Source organism: Penicillium angulare (genome assembly GCF_028827245.1).
Source record: "Penicillium angulare strain IBT 27051 chromosome Unknown utg000007l_segment0_segment0, whole genome shotgun sequence".
Classification (NCBI taxonomy): Eukaryota; Fungi; Ascomycota; class Eurotiomycetes; order Eurotiales; family Aspergillaceae; genus Penicillium; species Penicillium angulare.
The window spans coordinates 1,729,511-1,747,639 of NW_026623166.1; the positions used below are offsets into that span (position 1 = coordinate 1,729,511).

General features: G+C 47.2%; 5 protein-coding genes across 5 annotated transcripts; 3 read left to right on the forward strand and 2 right to left on the reverse strand.

The window, feature by feature from the left end:
- Nucleotides 1-103: 103 nt before the first annotated feature.
- N7478_009930 (guanine nucleotide-binding protein subunit alpha) lies at nt 104-1,425 on the reverse strand (the record flags this gene model as incomplete). Its single annotated transcript, XM_056926144.1, has 5 exons — nt 104-445; nt 501-759; nt 821-984; nt 1,041-1,225; nt 1,299-1,425. 5 exons carry the CDS (start codon nt 1,423-1,425, stop codon nt 104-106), a joined length of 1,077 nt encoding a protein of 358 aa, XP_056775514.1.
- Nucleotides 1,426-7,033: 5,608 nt separating this feature from the next.
- On the forward strand, nt 7,034-8,753 carry N7478_009931 (uncharacterized protein; the record flags this gene model as incomplete). The annotated part of the gene is made up of 2 exons (XM_056926145.1): nt 7,034-7,063; nt 7,128-8,753. The coding sequence occupies 2 exons, from the start codon at nt 7,034-7,036 to the stop codon at nt 8,751-8,753; spliced, it is 1,656 nt and encodes a 551-aa protein (XP_056775515.1).
- A 502-nt stretch (nt 8,754-9,255) lies between these two features.
- On the forward strand, nt 9,256-9,970 carry N7478_009932 (peptide-methionine (R)-S-oxide reductase; the record flags this gene model as incomplete). Its single annotated transcript, XM_056926146.1, has 2 exons — nt 9,256-9,514; nt 9,585-9,970. 2 exons carry the CDS (start codon nt 9,256-9,258, stop codon nt 9,968-9,970), a joined length of 645 nt encoding a protein of 214 aa, XP_056775516.1.
- A 425-nt stretch (nt 9,971-10,395) lies between these two features.
- On the forward strand, nt 10,396-12,366 carry N7478_009933 (uncharacterized protein; the record flags this gene model as incomplete). The annotated part of the gene is made up of 5 exons (XM_056926147.1): nt 10,396-10,504; nt 10,606-10,774; nt 10,824-10,868; nt 10,932-11,037; nt 11,092-12,366. 5 exons carry the CDS (start codon nt 10,396-10,398, stop codon nt 12,364-12,366), a joined length of 1,704 nt encoding a protein of 567 aa, XP_056775517.1.
- Nucleotides 12,367-13,193: 827 nt separating this feature from the next.
- Nucleotides 13,194-14,583, reverse strand: N7478_009934 (putative integral membrane protein; the record flags this gene model as incomplete). Its single annotated transcript, XM_056926148.1, has 5 exons — nt 13,194-13,618; nt 13,682-13,749; nt 13,830-14,274; nt 14,334-14,370; nt 14,428-14,583. The coding sequence occupies 5 exons, from the start codon at nt 14,581-14,583 to the stop codon at nt 13,194-13,196; spliced, it is 1,131 nt and encodes a 376-aa protein (XP_056775518.1).
- Between the last annotated feature and the right edge of the window lie 3,546 nt (nt 14,584-18,129).

The window sequence follows — 18,129 nt, forward strand, 5'->3', positions numbered from 1 at the left end:
GAAAAGTAGGCTAGAAAGCTTGACAAGAAAATCGACTTCGTGGCAAATAATGACGTTCATCATAAACCTTGGTAAGGCCACCGGTATTTTAGAAATCGCTGCCTTATAGTATTAAGGTATGCAAGTTCTTTTGTATGATCATATCCTGTACCGAATCCATAGTCGCCTTCAATAATGTGGTATCAGTGGCGTTGGTTTGGTGGATATAGATCTCACGGTCTGGAATTCGATTGATTCCACGGAAACGATCAGCGAAGTACCGCGCAGCGGATTCAAAATCTGTATCGGAACCGCTGTAGTCGGGGAAATGATTTGAGATGGAGGATATGGAAAGTTTGGCTTTAAAGAGATCGATCTTGTTGAGGAAGAGAATGATAGGCTTTCGCTTAAACCACTCTCCATTGACGAGTGATTCAAATAACATCATTGCTTCATGCATTTGATTCTGTTGGGGAGTTCATTAGTATTTTCGAGCATCCAAAATTCAACAGAGTACTTACCGCGTTTTGATCTTCAACCAGACATTGGTCATACCCAGACAAAGCCACCATGAATAACAAGCACTGAACTCCCTCAAAACAGTGAATCCACTTCTTTCGTTCTGATCGTTGTCCACCAACATCCATCATCCGGAAGTTCATCTGCCCAAGCTCGAACAAAGTTTCCGTGATACCTGTTGTTCGAAGTCGAGCCTGGAGCATATCCTGGTTATCAGGAAGCCACCCGGGAGTAAATATCCTGTCCAAAGACTCGTAAAAGCTAGAGGACTTGTTAGCAATCATTCTTAATTCATATGAATTCCGGTGTATGATGGTCTTACTAGCTCAAGTTATCGTGTAGTGCAAACTCATGTCCACGCGCCACAGCCTTCTGAACACCTGAATCGCGCCACATGGTTCTCATCGCATCACGAATCTTCAAGTCAGAAAAGGCATCATCTGAGCCAACATCTGGCTCAGTCTTATCTAAAAGCTCTCCCACGGTCTTTGGATAATGGTTAGTATATTGTAAATGACTGTAGCGCTGGGGAAATACTCTACCCTTGTGCTTTCATGCTCAAATTGTATGTTCTCTGCATTCATAATGTCCAGCAAAACCTTGAAGGCAACGACAACGTTCGAATAAATAACAGTTCGCGTTTGGTGACGCTCCTCCTCAGGAAAGCCTCGGCTATGAATAATGCGCATTTGCTTGATAATGGTAGATTTGCCCGATTCACCGGCACCTAATGGAATTGTTAGTATAACGCCTAATTTCACGCTCAACTATTGAGCTCCTTGGGTCGACGGAATACTGACCGAGCAGTAGTATCTTAATTGTCCTATCCAATGTCTTTTTGTCACTCTTGATGACCCGGTCGATGCGGGCGTTCCGCTGGACAGCGTCTCTATCCGCCTCGGCGGGTTTGGAGACTAAACAACCCATAATGCAAGGATAAAATGCGAGTCTTAGATTAAGAGAACTGATTTGTTAGCGATTGGGTCAAAATAAGGTAGACACAGGTCAGCTCGAGGGTTCAGCTCAAGGGCGCATTGGAAATCGCGGCTGTTCACTGATCTGAATCAGGGATGCGCAGGGCACTAGCCACACCCTCTCGACCTATTTTGAGGCTGAGGAGACCCTTGAGCGCGGGCGCCGCAAGATGAATGCGATTCTGGGATATGATAGGTAGGCGACCTACTAATTCTCGACCCCTTGTCTAACAGCTCAAACCGACCCACGCGACAAATAAACGGACGTATCCTAGCGACCCTGTCACTGCTGGGCGCTTCGATCGATTTTTCGAAGGTTCCCCACACCCAGGGCCTGCCACGTTCCGTTATGAATTGGTGGCGCCGAATTTCCAATTGGACCGAAATACCCTCCGGGACGCCGAGGACGTCACCAAGCAAGTACTGGTGACTTGGGTATTTTTTTCGTCTTTGCGACACGGGAATCACGGGGAGATTGCGTGGAGGAAGAAGCGCGGATAACGGTCAAGGGAAGATCGGAGGTGTCAACGGGAGTGGTTCCAGAGTTTGGGTTTCGCGGGACAGAAAATCAAAATAGCGAAGGATTATCCGAGGTTCTCCAGCGAACAAAAGCACCTTTCCACAATCGCCGCTTAGGGTGTATGAAGTCCTGGTGTAGTGTGGGGAGAGAGAGAGGGGGTGGGAAGGGGAAGGAAGGAGAAGAGCTGAGAAGGGTCAGTAGCAGCACATCTCTGCCGTCCCACGAGAGAAGAACAGGAGTCCACAAGTGGGGAGAACGATGCACCCGGTTAGATCGTGTCTCGACAGTTTTCACTCCGAAAAAGCCGAGTTTGACTGCGGAGTGCAGGTTCCAAGAGAAACAGGAGGCCCACTTGGTTCACAAAGTCTACAATTGGCGTTGAAACACTGTGGAATGTGGAGGGAAGAAGTACGAAAGATACAGAACTTGAAGGAGAGAGAGAGGGAGAAGGGGAAATGATTCCGTTAAGCTACTTCAAGTTTTGGGGGGGGGATAAAGGATGAATCGTACTATTGTGAGTAATCAAAGATAATCTCATCATAAATATAAATATAATTTATTCTAAAATCAATATTTTATTCTTCTGTACGAACCGCATGAATTGTAGTACTAGTAGGGGCCACTAGGTTGATCCACCAAAATGGGGCCAATCTTCCCCTGTATGTTTTGCCAATTAATGATGATCAGGAGTGACGACGACGAGTACGGAGTACGGAGATGATCTGAAAATATTGAGACACGAGAGCTTAGAAGGTTTCTTGTGAGATATCGAGGTGTTCTATGGAACAATAGACTCTACCCAGGGCTTCATACATCCATGCATCCTTCTATACTACCCTACCCATGTTACTGCATCTACATGACTGGCCCCCTAAAAACCAACCTTACCCCTTCCCCTCCAGGATGCAAGAATGCAATGATCTGAATCTTCTCATACTACGTAAGATGCTCATCGTCAACAATTATGTCCCAAAACAGATGTGCTCCGAGAAGCTAAGGAGCTGTCCGATCCATCGCGGCACTATTGAATATCGCCTCGGCCCTTCCCACGCGGTCAAGCCAATCACGTTGTCTCGTGCTGACGCTTCTCGAACAATCGCATTCTTCAATCATATACGTGCACCTTGCATGACACTAATGATTCCATGTTGATTAATCTATCTTCCATGCGAAGCGAGGCATAAAAAGTGTCCGACAGGAATGATAAGAACAAAAAAAGAAAAAAGAGAAGAAAAAAAGACCATTCCTAACACAGGGTCATCCACGAGTCTTCCATTCCAAGCCGCGGCCAACCAAGTCAGGGTGCGGATGTGGATTGTGGATATTATTGTGGCTCCCCGATGGTTCTTCGCTGTGTGCCAAGGCGCCATGCGGAATGCATACTGCAGCGATCGGCGTTTTGCTGAAACTCTCATGGGCTGTGCGTGCCTGTGCGTATCACCAGAGACGCAAGGGAATTTCTGAAACGTCGGTGGCATTTGATTTGGTCCCGACTTGGTCCCAGCTTGCAGCTCTTCTGGCCTACCTCCACGGTTTGTATACTTCCCACCCCCCCAAATCCCTTCTTTACCTACAGACTTCTTAAACTCAGCGAGAAAAAAAATACCCAGATTCACTGCAGGAGATATGCTTCGTCAAACCTACCGAGTCCCTCATGCTTGTTCTTTGTCCTTTCATCATGAATTGCGGAAAACACTTCCCCCCCCCCCTCCTCCGGTTAGCACGCCCCCGCTTGCTAATGTGAAGATCCTTATGGATGGATTCGTGCACTTCCAGGGTTTAGCCTGTTTTCCTTGACAAGAACGGGACTAGCAATACCATTACAAGCCGTCATCTGATTCTGTGTTAAAATGCGCCAAACTCCGAAATACTCGCATCCGCTCCCAATCAATGAGCTTAGATTTTACTAATAAAACGCCTTCTCGCGTACTAGCCATTTAGCAAGCCACAAAATGGCACATTATTCGGTTTGGAACAAGTCTAGCCTAGGTGGATCCCGTCATGAAGCGCAACTCCACAAGACAAAAACCACCTTTCCCTGTGAAGCACACCCGTAAGCCCGTGCTCAACATCTGGATTACCGTGCGACCCCATCTCCCTCCCGTACTCCGTATCTTGCACGTTACTCATTTACCTAGGGATCGTATCATAGGCACCTCGGGTCATGAATCGCGTCTGGTTTATCGCTTTGTCGTAAACACGAGAAGAAGAAGAAGAAGAAGAAGAAGAAAAGGAAGAAAAAAGCATGTGTCCACTGTACCCGCAAAAACCCCCACAGTTCTAGCCAGAGAGTTCAGTTACCAAGGAATGCCCTCTTGCTTCGCAAGGCTATCTAATGCAGCTTGCCAGAAAGTGAAACGAGGAGGATGTTCTTTCGGATCAAAAGCTCCGGTTTCATAAATTTGTTGGGGGTTCTTTGCCCGGCTCCGTTGACTCGCTAAGGCAGGGGTAATCCTTCGCTCCCGGTATTGTGGAGATAGATTTCCCTATCACACAGCTGATCGCAATGAAATCGAAGGCTCCGGACCTCGGATCCCGGTATGGTAATAGAATATCCCCGAGCCTGATCGATAGGTAGCATATACTATAGGAATTCCCGGAAATTAGCCTGTCAGGGGAGATGTATGTCACTATGGAGTAGATGCCGTTGGAATATCCTGCAAACCTTCAAGTGGGCTGCGTTCTTTCCCGAATAACGCTGAGGCTGAACGTTCCCGTTTACAAAAGTACTTCTGGGGTAAAAAAGGTAAATGAACATCAACAAACTAAATCGACAGAAATAGAATTTGACTTTCGCATTTTATTGCCACTTTTCGAGGTTTCAAAGCTTGGATATATGAATGATGCATACCCAGGTGAGCAAGCTTTCGAGTTCAAATTGCTCAGCCACGATCATAGAGTATTCCGAGTCATTCAAGTTCACCTGCAATTTCCAAGGTGTCATGAACCTCGGAATATCCGAGCATTAAATGAACGCATTAGATGCACATAAATAACGTACTCCATTTCACGGTGCTGCTTATATATTCAAGCTTGAGGTCACAGGTACAAATGAACTACTTCGCATATCGGGACATAAAGGAACCAACACAGCCGAACAAGGTCTTGCAGGCCGCCCACTCGTATCATAACGAGTCTCATCGGCTTGGACGTGTATACGTGAGAAATCTCCAATTTCCGATTGTAGACGCAGTCCCGTACTCCGTATCACCTGAAAAAGGAAGACACACGGACATCTCCGCTTGCAATGCCGATCATTTCATCCTTGAGTTCCGGGTCAGCGGCCTAATACCTGCGAGAGCACAACGCGTCAAGGATTTATCGAGGATTAAACTCCCGCACACAAAGTTTAAACGCCACAATTTCTCGCCAGGGGTACATGATGCTGCCGATTGGAGGGGGCCCCTGAGCCGTCCAGTCATCAGAAGATTCGTCAGGACTCCCTGTCCACATGTACAAGATACTTTTAATAGCGGCGCTACCCAGCCGTGCGTATAATAAGAATAGGGGGTGAGCAGTCTCGTCAAGGGTCCGCTATCCAAGATTACATCGGTGATTTCCCAACGGGCAGACCGGTAAAAGCGTTGGTGGTGGATCCATAGCAAATTAAACGTGGCCGATCAGTATTTGACAGCGACCAAACCCCGGTCTTCAGGGGCTCCGAGCGCCGGCTCTTCGGGCCTGGAGCCGTGAAAATGTCCACTGATTGCAGAACCTGTTTCGGTTCGCTCGCTTCTCTTGAAGAGGAAAATGTGGCTTTGTGGAAGGACTGCGTGGTGGACTTATATTAGGGTCTTGGACTCTTGGTTCTGGACTCCGCAACTTGGCCCCTTATTCAATCATTGCGAGTCACTTGTGATCAGGATGGCACCATGTTCTGAATCATTGTTAGATTGTTCATAAACATTGTTTGCTCCACCTTCGTCGTTCTCGCTAAGATAAAATAACATATAGTAATTCAAAGGGCGTGGTTGTGAACTTATGACGGGGTAAGCAGCTCTGTTCTAAAAGGAGGACATTCGATGGACGCTCGTATCTTGTCTACAGAGAAAGGCGTAGCCCTGGGAAAAATCGTGAATCTTATCGTGATATTTTTGAGACAAAACAGATCAGAAATCCAAGGTCATCTTCAAGTTCATAGTAATTGCGGAGCGAGGTGGAGTACTGGTATACTATAAATGAACATTTGAACTATATATAACCCCTCAGGCCTACAAAGTCCGACTCAAGTACTACTAGTACTAGTAGTAGCTTGAATGCATCCATTGATTCAAAACCTTCAATAAAATGTTCACTGTTCAATTCAAATTTTGTTGTTCTGCGCAATCAAGAGATCTGATCGGCCATCAGTACAACCTTGGAATCATTGTCCCATTCACGCTCCTGACAAGGGGAGCGAGCTCACCAATATATATATCATATATCATCGTATATACTACTACTTACTACTAGTTTTCTGATATATGATACCATCATGATATGACGGATCTGGCCCTTCACCCTGCACAGGGGTCTGGGAGGGGCCTGGGAAAGGAAACATGGATTTGTAAGATACACTTTGAAAGGATGATTATGGTTGATGGCTGTCTTGATACTAAATCGATGGCTTTTTAGGCCTCGATAGTTCGTTGCGCTTATTCCTATCCACGCTCTACCAATGTCCCAAGATCATGGGGAGGGGAATTGTTTTCTTTTGTTTGGTATCGGCGATAACGACCATTATAAAAGGCGGTCAAATTGATCGGGCAGAAACTGGTAAATCACTAACGTGGAGGCGCATACGGGTTACCCTATGCCACTTTTTTTTTCAACAGCGCGCCGTGCTCTTATGTACAACAATCCCCCAACTTCTTTCCTCCTCACTCCTCCCAAGAGAAATACTGCTTTCCAGCTGCTCTTACTGGTGCCTTTTATCCATCCACGCGCTTTTTGAGTTCCCTTGCCCCTCCGCATCATCTCTTTCGCTCTGTGAAACAGCGGGATCTTGTCCCGTAATGCAGTGGTACCCCGCTTAGTCCCCTTGACCGCCTGTGAAGAAGCCATGGGTGACACCAGCCAAGAACTATTAGCCGTAAGTAGCGATCCATTTGAGATATATCGTCTGCGTCGCAAACTAACATAACTGAATCCTGAAGGATCTGGAGAAGCTGTACTGCCCAGCGATAGATTCTGCGCTGCTTAGCGCAATAGCATCCGACTTCGACTTGACCGTGCCAGACGATGTGGCTAAATTACGGGAATCCCTGGACGAAATTAAAGGGCTAGCTGTGGCGCAAGAAGACCTCCCATTTGATCCCTCTGGAACCGCGAATAGTCACGATCTCGATGTGATCCAAAATGGAGGGACCTTTTCTGAACTTGGGATGTCTGGCCATGGCTACGACGAGTCTCTGTACACCACGACTGATATCACCAGTACTTCCGGTGATAGCCTCGACAATTCTTCTAGTGGCAACTCCAAGTCGAATGCTGCATATACCGTTGCAGCCGATGGTTCACTGAAGCTGACAGGCGCGACGCATGCGGAGATGTTGAACAATCTGATGCGAATGTTCCCGACGATGACCAAGTTTAATGTTGACCAGACATTGAAGAAGAGCAGTGACGATATTGATAAAGCTATGGATATCTTGTTGAATTTATCATTTTTTGGTGAGACCCTAGAGGGGTTAGATGGGGCATCAAATGACCCCGATTCGCAAATATTTGTTCCCCGAGGAATTGATGGATTCAATGCCGAAGCGGGGGATGTTGGTCGTCAAGCCGGCCGAAGAAAGAAACGAAATAAGAAGCAGAAATCTCATATCATCGAAAATGTACCTTTAGAGCCTTCAACCACTAATAAGTGGGAGACTGGGAAGGCCGATATTGATTTCATATGTTCCCGAGCTGTCGAAGTCCCCCAAAAGAAAGTCAACTCGACTTATCATGCCAACGGGATGTCTTTGCCATCGACTATCCTAGCATTAGCCCTCGCCGAGGCTCCCACAAACGTTTCTGATACGACTGAGGACCCTGTCATGTCTACGCAATTAGTCGAGCTCTCACATGACTATCCACGTATTCAGCAGACAACCCTGATCGGTTTGCTCAGGATCACTCGCAACATAATTTCCGCCACCAATGAGTTGGCTGCAGTCATGATTCAACAGCCTCAAACATTGGCAAGTGACATAATCAAAGTCACAGCTGCTCCATTAAATCTTGAAGACGACGAAGATGTGGCGAATCCCCAGAGTCACTATCAAGCAACTCCCAGCACACTTAACTTCGAGCAAGCTCGGGATGCTGCGGAAGTTCATTTCGCCGCTCGTTCGATCGCTAACCAACAAGCAAGCCAAGCAGCTCGGCTTGCTAGGTCCAACCACCTGTATGGTGGTGCGATTGCAGTGTATCATGAACGGAGCCAAAAGGAGAGCCAACTCGCCAGGCAACAACTGGCCACAGCCTCAGACAGGCTTGTGGATCGACAGTCGAGCCAGTGTGATCTGGATTTACACGGTGTGACTGTCACCAATGCCATTCGCATTACACGTGAACGAGTTGATGCCTGGTGGGACCGTCTAGGTGATACCAAGCATGTCCGTGGAGGCGGGAAGCACGTTCATGGTGGCTTTAGGATCGTGACGGGCGTGGGTAATCACAGCCATAATGGTATCGCTCGTCTTGGACCCTCTGTCAGCAGAATGCTCATACGTGAGGGCTGGCGTGTGGAGGTTGATCGGGGGTTTCTCATTGTCCAAGGAAAGGCACGGACATGAGAGAGATTCCGACGGTGGCTTCGTATTTTTGAATCTATTTTCTTTTCATCTTATTGCGGATCTGATTCTTTCATCTTATTGCGTTCTTATTCGAGATACCCACGATATTGCATTCCTGAGGGGCGTTTTGATGAAATATTTGGTTTGATATGCTTTTCAAGAACAACCATTTCATATGAGATGTTAGTGATTATGTTGACTGTGAAATCCTTGTATCACTGATACAAGAAATTCTGCTTTGTGTCCAGCCTCGTCAATCAAAATAAGAGGTTCAATCGATAACATTTGAGCCGACAGCATAGACACTGCTGCATTGGTCTAGCGCTTGGACACTTTATTAGGGTTCACTATAATCGTCCAACTTGAAGTTGTAGTCACCTCGAGCCCATACAAATGTCGACATCTGGAACATTTAAAGCTCCCCGCACTGATGACGTAAAAACGCTAGATCCTCCACTTCATTTCCCCAAAATTCTTCAACAATACCTGAAGCTCATCACCCATGCGTTCCCAAGCTGTACGTTTCTTGCAACATTCTCTGAGGCACCGTGCCCCGACTCCATCTGTGCCTTTGTTCCGATCTCTGTCTACCTCCCCCGGCAACGCACCACGTTCGACACGCTCCAAGGCACTCCACGCTGCTCCGACAATCCCCTTCTTTGGCGCTTTCTTCAGTTCCAATAAGCCCGACGAACAAACACAAAACATGTCTTTCCCTGACCAGCGAAGTGATGACCAGTGGAGGGCCGTTTTGAATCCTGGTGCGTATTCGAGACCCGATTGATGATCCATCTGCAGGAACCCGTTCGTCCTAACACATCTTGCTTATAGAGCAGTTTCGCATCCTCCGTGAAAAGGGCACAGAGCGCGCTGGAACGGGTGAATATGACACCCATTATCCATCAACAGGTGTCTACAACTGCGCTGGCTGCGACGCGCCCCTGTATACAGCCGACCACAAGTTTAAGTCTGGCTGTGGCTGGCCCGCTTATTTCGATTCGATTCCTGGGGCAGTAAAGAGGAATGTGGATAATACTTTCGGTATGAAGCGCACAGAGATTGTCTGCAATAACTGTGGAGGTCATCTTGGTCATGTCTTTGAGGGTGAAGGGTTCTCTACTCCGACTGATGAGCGCCACTGCGTGAACAGCGTTAGTTTGCGATTCACAGAAGATGGAGCATCTGGAAAGGCCCCGGCTGAGAAATCCAAGGCATAATTTAGGAAAAGGGTAAATTGGTCATAAACATTATTGAATATCTAAGCAAAATTGAAGGGTTGCGAAAGTTTACCTCTCAAGGTATATTCCTTTGTCTTACAATGTATAAGTGGACATGAAAGGACCCTCTGGGCCGGAGACGCTATGTAATCAACAGTTAAGAACAGCCTAGGCCAACCAAATCTTCCAAAGACGACCAGTCTGCAGAAGGTTCCTGCTGAGTTTAATCTTAATCACGAAGATCGACGTTTTAACAATTTAAATCTCATTGGTGATTGCAATCTACCTCGAACTGCGGGAGTGGCTGTTTTGACTCACCGTATATTTGGCCGCAGCCACAGTTAGGCCGCATTGTTCCCAATTCAAGTTCCCGACACCTGCACTCACTCCTTTCCACGAATATTCCCCCGCGAACGTCCTAAAAGATGTCACGACGCCCGACCCCGGGCCAGGCTGCTCAGAACTCGCAGACCATCAAGAACCTGCTGAAACTCGAGTCCAACAAGATCTGTGCTGACTGCAAGCGAAACAAACGTTAGTGTTCAACCCCTCCGATGACATCCCCATGCGCTTTCACTTCGGCCCTTTCTGCACTGGATATAAATAAAGAAATGATGCTTACTTCTCTCACTCAGACCCTAGATGGGCATCATGGAATTTAGGAATCTTCGTTTGCATCCGGTGCTCGGGTATCCACCGTGGAATGGGAACACACATTAGTCGGGTTAAGTCCGTTGATCTCGATGCCTGGACCGACGAACAACTCCAGAGTGTGATTAAATGGGGCAATGGAAGAGCTAATAAGTGAGTCTATATCAATTGATACCGCGAGTCAGCTGCTAATGTACTGAAGGTATTGGGAAGCCAAATTGGCGCCTGGTCATGTTCCGTCCGATGCGTGAGTGAATTTGTACCACTGAACTCCGCTCGCGTACCATTGACTAACGGAAATCGATAACAGTAAGATCGAAAACTTCATTCGTACCAAATATGAATCAAAGCGCTGGGCTATGGACGGTGGAATCCCGGATCCTTCAACTCTTGACGGGGGTGATGACGATGATGTGGTGAGTATCATTGGCCTTGAGATCACTAGGAACCAACATACGCTGACAGAGTAGCCTCTTGCTATTGTACAGGAGAAGGCAAAGATTGAACGATCTGCATCCCAACGAATGCCTGCTCCCAGTCAGCCACCTGTGCGCCGCCAACAACCCTCGATTGACCTATTTGGCGACGATATCTCTCCTCCAGTGCGCCCTAGCACAACGGACCCTGCCCCCCGCGTGCCACCCAAGCCTTCTCAGCCCGTTCAACAGCCGAAAGCACAACAGAAACCAGGTGACTCGTTGCTGGGACTCGACTTCTTCGGTAGCAGTCAACCCGCCGCCAGCCGTCCAGCGAGCACTTCTTCCACACCTGCAGCGCCCACTGGCATGTCCCGACCCGATTTGAAGCAATCAATTCTCTCGCTTTATGCGAAGCCTCAACCGGCCCCGGTCCAGCATGGACGAAATAACTCCTTCGGTGATATGGCTTCTCCAGCACCCCAGGCCACATCCTCGAACATGGGTGGTTTGACGGACGCTTTCAGTGGACTCAGTTTCCCCACAACTACTTCTCCTCCCCCGGCCCAGTCAGTCGAAAAGCCATCTCCATTCGCCAACCTTACCAGCTTCGCCAAGACCAAGTCTACTCCTGCTGCGCCCAAGGTTACTTCACCCTCTGGCTCGGCCAGCGGTGATCTTTTCGATAGCTTGACATCCCCCACATTATCTGCACCCAAACCGCAGTCACGAACGACTTCAATTTCATCAAACTCACAAGATTTCGGATTTGGTGGTTTTGCATCTCCACCACCACCAAAGCCTTCGAAGCCCAACCCCCCGTCGTCATCTCTCTCTAACGACCTCTTCGGCCTCTCTTCCCCACCACTTGCCCCGGCAGCTCCACCGAAACCCACCGCTGTCTCTCCACAGCAAGAGATGAGCTCTGCGTTCAATCTATCCAACCCGTCCTATCAACCTTCTGCTCCCGCAAAGCCCCAAGTACCAGTTGCTCCAGCTGCTACTGCGGGTATCATGGACCCATGGGGTGGCAACGCATGGGGCAACCCTGATCCTGCCCCGGCACCTGTCACATCCCCGCCTCCTCCATCCGCCGCATCAATGATGAAGGTCCCCGCTACCTTGACCGCCAATGATCTTGGAGGTGGCTGGGGTTCCTCCAGTGCCGCGCCTAAGCCAGCGCCCACCGTGGCCGAGGACGAAGATTTCGGTGGCTGGACAAGCGCTGCTCCCGTCTCTGCTGGTCCCACCGCTACTTCAAACAACTCATCTAAGCAGGGCGGCGGGTTTGGCGGAAACGATGACCTTTTCTCTAACGTGTGGGAATAAAGGGTATTTCATATCGATAAAAGAATGAAATATTAATTATAAGTCACATTTTCCTATCTTTGCATTAGTGGTAGTACTCTGCGCATTGGTTTTGCACATACTGGTGTTCGCGTCGGTTGAGACTTATGCCCTGATGACTTCTGAGATCCGGTTATTTCTATTTCCTGTTTCCTAATCTCTATTCTACCTTTCCTCGTTATTTCTTTGAGCCTCTATTTCCCATCCGCTCGAGTCTTTTGTGGCGTTGGATTGCGGGTATATCCCGGATGCAAATGGGCTGGCCTCATATTTACACTTCTTGTTTTTGGCGTGTACACTTGTTCTCAATTGTTTTAATCATTCTAATCTACGTTCTGCATAGTATGTCGACACCGAGAGAATCATGAACGTCATGGCTGATGCACATGTGTTGATGTCACCTAGTCTGATACCTTAGTTTTAGTTACTGATATACATACGCATAGTTATGAATGAATCAACTCAATGTTTTAATACTACAAATGATCCGTCTTTGATACTAGTATGTTGTACTAGGTAGGTGATTTATGTTCAATCCAAATGATAATATTTTTAAGTTGAAGCTGTCGCTTTCTCCGCGACGGGGTATATAAATGTACAATAATCCTCCCAACTGTAAGTCCCCACCAAAATCAAAAAATACATACAAGAAAGTAAAAGAAAGACATGAGAAAAGAGAAAGGTATCTCATATAGACAAAGAACATCGAGTCGAAACAAAGATAGATACCTTCGACCCAACAAGGAGGGAATAAACGATCCCAAAAAATGAAAGTCATAAAAGCCTCAAAAAGCACACACAGTCAACGATTAAGAAAAATTCTTCTGCGACTTCGGCACAAGATCCTTCATACTCCCCGCATCATCATGAGGCGTAGAAATCGACTCCTGCGTTACAAACGTCGTAACTTTGATTCCTGAGAATCCAGCCTTAGCTTCCTGCTCCTTCGACAACTCATCATACGAAGAGCCGGAAGCCGACATATTCTCCAGATCATACATGTGATCCTCTGGCTCACGACCTCCAATGACAGAGGCTTGTATATTTGTATGTGTGCCTGTAAGTGCACTTCGGCCTGTGCGCGAGGGACGGGTCGTCTTGCTTTGGTTGTCGCGGGAAGAGAAGATATGAGGGAGGAGCTTTGTGAGGAAAGCGCGGGTACTTGGGAGAGCGGCGCAGATGATAGCGACGTTGCATTCGATTGCGGACCATTCTGCTGCACCGACGTTGTCGTCTAGGTGGAGGGTCAGTTTGTTTTGTTCAAGATGGAGTGAGTGGCAGACTAGTTGGGACTTACGTGTTGGGTCGTCTGACTTGGCGATGATGAGGAGACTTCGGAGACGGAGGATGCTGGTTATCATGACGCTGGGTGTTAAGTTAGTATAAATGCTGTTTGTTGCCCTTGGGATAGGATTGGACAGGAGAGAGAAGAGAAGGAAACATACAATCCTCCTAAAGCGAAGACAGCCATTAAAGCGAATTTTTGTCGGCTTGGTAGTTGGAGAGATTTGATGACGGGCATTGGGTAGATGAGGATGAGCAGATCGGTCAAGATATGAATGGCCGAGTTTGAGAACCAGAGTGCCTCTTTGTCGAAGCAGAAACCTTCAACTGATGGATCCCAGAACTTGGCTACGGGGATGCAGTTTGCCCAGGCACTGATTATAGTCCAGGTACCGTATACGGCTAGAAAGCTGATGAGTAAGGAGCAAGCTAGACGCATGCGTGGTGTTGTTGAGAAAACTCGACGGTATTGTAGGAGGATGGACATCTTGGTTGTGATCAAGCTGGTTTGATAGATGGGTACTGAGGCCCAGAAACACCACATTTGCGTGACGTATATTCCATGGGGAATGTCTGCATAGTGGGCGCCCATGCCATGGTAAACCTCTATAGATGGATATTAGATGATATCTAGTATTTAAGTGAGCTAGGCAGGTTTCACTTACCACCGCAGAACACGCCGTAAAAGGCCCATGAGAAAGCCTGAATGTGAGAGTTAGTAGCTGGATTGATCAAGGAGAAATCAAATGGAATCCTTACCAGGGCAATTAGAATAGCGTAGTCATCGGAACCCATCTGCTTCACCATGAAAGCTCGGGTATAGATTCGGATCGCCACCAGGACAGTTGCTAGAACGGTAAAGACCGTGTTGACTGCAAGGGCCTCACGGCCTCGGGTTGTGGATAGAGTAGGCATTATTCCATAAAGATTGTAGTGACCGTGTGAAGTTTGATGTTACCAGGAATCCACAGAGTAGATCCGATGATGTATGTGGAGAGCAAAGAAAAAGGGAGAAGTGAGGATCAGACCAACAGGGCCTTTTTCTTTAATACTCATACAACCCGGAAGTAGATAGATAGTGCAAGTGGGGACTTGAATCGAACCCCTCCTTCTCTTTCTCAATACAGAAAAGCGAATGATGAAATTTAGACGCAAAGCTCAATAGAAAAAAGAGATTAATGATTGGGCATTCGTATAGTTAAGGCGCCAGCGTAAGCCACAGTGGGACTGGAGAATATAAGCTTAGGGACAAAGCCGAGAACTATTGAATACCAGGAAAAGATGATTGATTTAATAAATCCAGAACCATGGTCAAGATGCTGTCAAAGCACACTCGCTTGTTTACGTATATCCCTTTTTCATGCACCAAAAGAGTAGGATCCGTCTTCTCCGCAGACAGGTAACTGCACCGACAAAGTTTGGAGCGTTGGAGCCGATGTGCAGCGTAGAACGGCCGACAACAACCTATCAGATGCAAGTTTTTCTTGCGTTCATCAGGGGTGTTTCGCCCGCCTGGTGGAGCCTGCATATCTAGACAGTTCATGAACCATGAACATGAGGAAGCTAGGCCGTTCCTGATCCACATTGTCCACATGATGATCCACTCCATGTGCTGCGGGTCTGGGATGCAAAGCTCCCTCCTCAGTCATTGCTCATTCTTGTGGACCAGTCAATTGGATTATCAGGGTAATCAAGTGGAGAATTAGGGTATTGGGGTTCTACACGGCTTGACATTTCCAATGCCGTGTTCAAACCATGGAACCTTCGTTGCTCTAGTCCATTTCTAATTATAAAACCTTGGAAGCTTCAACCGTTGTAAATATTTGGAGACGCGAACCTAATTTCCCAAGTCGTGACGAAGAGACCTCGAAAAGAGAGACAAGCAGTGCTAACTCTGCTGAGTGCGCCCAAATTTTGCTTCTTTGACTTCTTCTTTTTGTTCCATGTTAGTGTCATGCAAGGATCAATTAGCGAAGGCGCGAAATTAATTAGCGTCATCCGAGATCGGGGCACGGAAAAGCCATCCCCGCTCAAGAACTGAACTTGCCTCTTTGCCCAGACGCGGCTAAACGACTAGCACTTCAGCCCGGGCTTCGATTTCCCTTTGATACGTAGTAGCCATACTCCCGGGATCGTGGTTAGCGTCCCCCATCCTCCAACGAGGAGGCTCTATCCCGCCCAGCGATTTGTGGCTGGCGATGGCTTCAATAGTGTGTGTGTGTTGGCGGGGACGCACGGGACGTAGAAGAGAAATCCCTGCCGCCACAACCATGTGCGTCTTTGATTCTAAGAAGATCATCCAACATGACACACTGCCCTATAAATGATGATGCAGTAGTGACAGTATTCCACTGCAGCTAAAACAGCAACACAAAAATGAGAGCATGCAACTCTTTCCTAATTAGCTCCAGATCCTGGTTCTTGGACAACTGGCAAGTCAAGGATCAAGGATCAGGGGATGAAAACTAGTCTTTCAGTCGGTTATTCGTAATGATCATCCCATACTCCGTATTAATGCACAATTTTGTACAGTAAATGGGACATGTCCTCTTCTCCGCGCGCGCGCAACTCCGAGGCTATCACCGTTAACCGGTGCACGGATCGCGCCTCAATGCAGCACACAACAACTGAGTAGTGATCCGGCGGGGCTAGTCGATGAAGATGGCGATTATCATGATTTCAGCTGTCTGGCGCTAATGATATTCGGAGCATTGGCATCGCCACTTACTCTTGGTATCTGCGGAATTGATCCACGCGGCAGTTTTTTAGAGGGAAGATCTTCATAACACTGACTCCACTACGACTCTTTCGGTCAAATGGTCCGGTCGTGATAGGGGTAGTCGGGGCGAATTGAACGAGGTGATCGATTTTTGATGGAGATTTGTATTAATTGTGAATTAAAATGGATATCGCCTGTATGAAATGATTGAGACGATGATGCTAAATGTCTTACCAGTAAAGATGATCAGCACTGCAGTGGGTAAGGCGTGCCTGAACATCTCGGGGATATTTCGGTTGTTTCCACAGGTCTATGGTGGATAACATAAATCTGTAGTAAACAATAGCGCCATGAACAAAGTAATAGCAATCATGAAAATGAATTAGTTGCAACTTTATCCGGTTGCTGTCCTGGGGCATCCGTATGCATCTGGAACATTGAAGAAAAGGTCGCACGTTTCTTTTCCTGTCATATCACTAAATCGTTCATAATCAAATGTCAATGCGTCCATCGTGATTAGATTGAACCAAAATTAACCAACGTGATTCCAAGGTTCAACTCGAAGTTGTAAAGATCTAGTTAGATACCCTAAACCAAAGCTCTACCATTGCTTTGTTTCGTTACTATTGATTGCCTAGACCAGTCGTAGCTGATTTAATAGGGGGCGCTAGCCACTCTTGCAACCCTAGTCTGACAAACTAATAATGCAATCGGATTTCATGTTGTTTTATTCATCAATAGTGATTCTAGCACGGGCTCGAATGAACAATAGGCCGGGCGCTAGTTGACCAAGATGACATCGAAAGACTTGCCCGATTGGGATTTCGATGACTATGGAATGCTAGTATATACCTATAAAACTTGACTCAATAGGATTGCAAGCATGCTATCTGCCATCGAGACCTCACATTATTCGAGGTTTATTATTGAGCTTGACTTGGAGTGCAGGACATCAAGACTTGCTTTCTCATAGGAGGAGACAAATACCTAGTTGAGGACCTGAGGATTTGAGTCAATAAGTCAAGCATGATAAACATTGGTACCTTGGCACCCATATAAGCGAAGGACTGCTACGATCAACTTGAAGGACACTGAGCTATCAGATTTGATCAATAGCTAGCCCGATGCTCTCTAGAATACAACTTGGTGGCCTTGTGTTATTCATTTGAGACATACACCCAAACACTGGATTTACTTACGCCTCCACTTGAAGGAGTTCTATCATATACCAATCGATCTACAGACAACCCCCTTGATCAAACTAAATTTAATTGTTCTAGAATGTGAGGATTTCCCATGCAGTATGGTTTAGGCCCCCAGTATTACCCGTGGCCGTGGACCCACTCTGTGTCAACCCCAGCCATGTGTTTTATTGTATCGCGGTGGCTGGGAACAACTGATCAGATCTTTTAAAACCAACTTCCCTCAGTCCATTTCACCAGCAGATTTTCTCTTTCCTCCAACTCACTGCGACCGGTCTGGATTATCACTTTGCATTTTTCTTTTCATCTACCGCGACCGAAAGACAGATCCATCAGAGCAATCATCTATCCTGCATCTGACATCTTATCTACATCTATTGCATACATCTCCTCTCGCTGGCTGTGCCAACGCACACAGAGGTCGGACTTGATTCTTTTCTCGCCAAAGGCAATCCAAGCCAACCCTCACCTTCCACTCTTCCGAGTTCATAACCTCAACCAGGTATCCCATCGAACACTGTCTCCAGTACCTTCAACTAC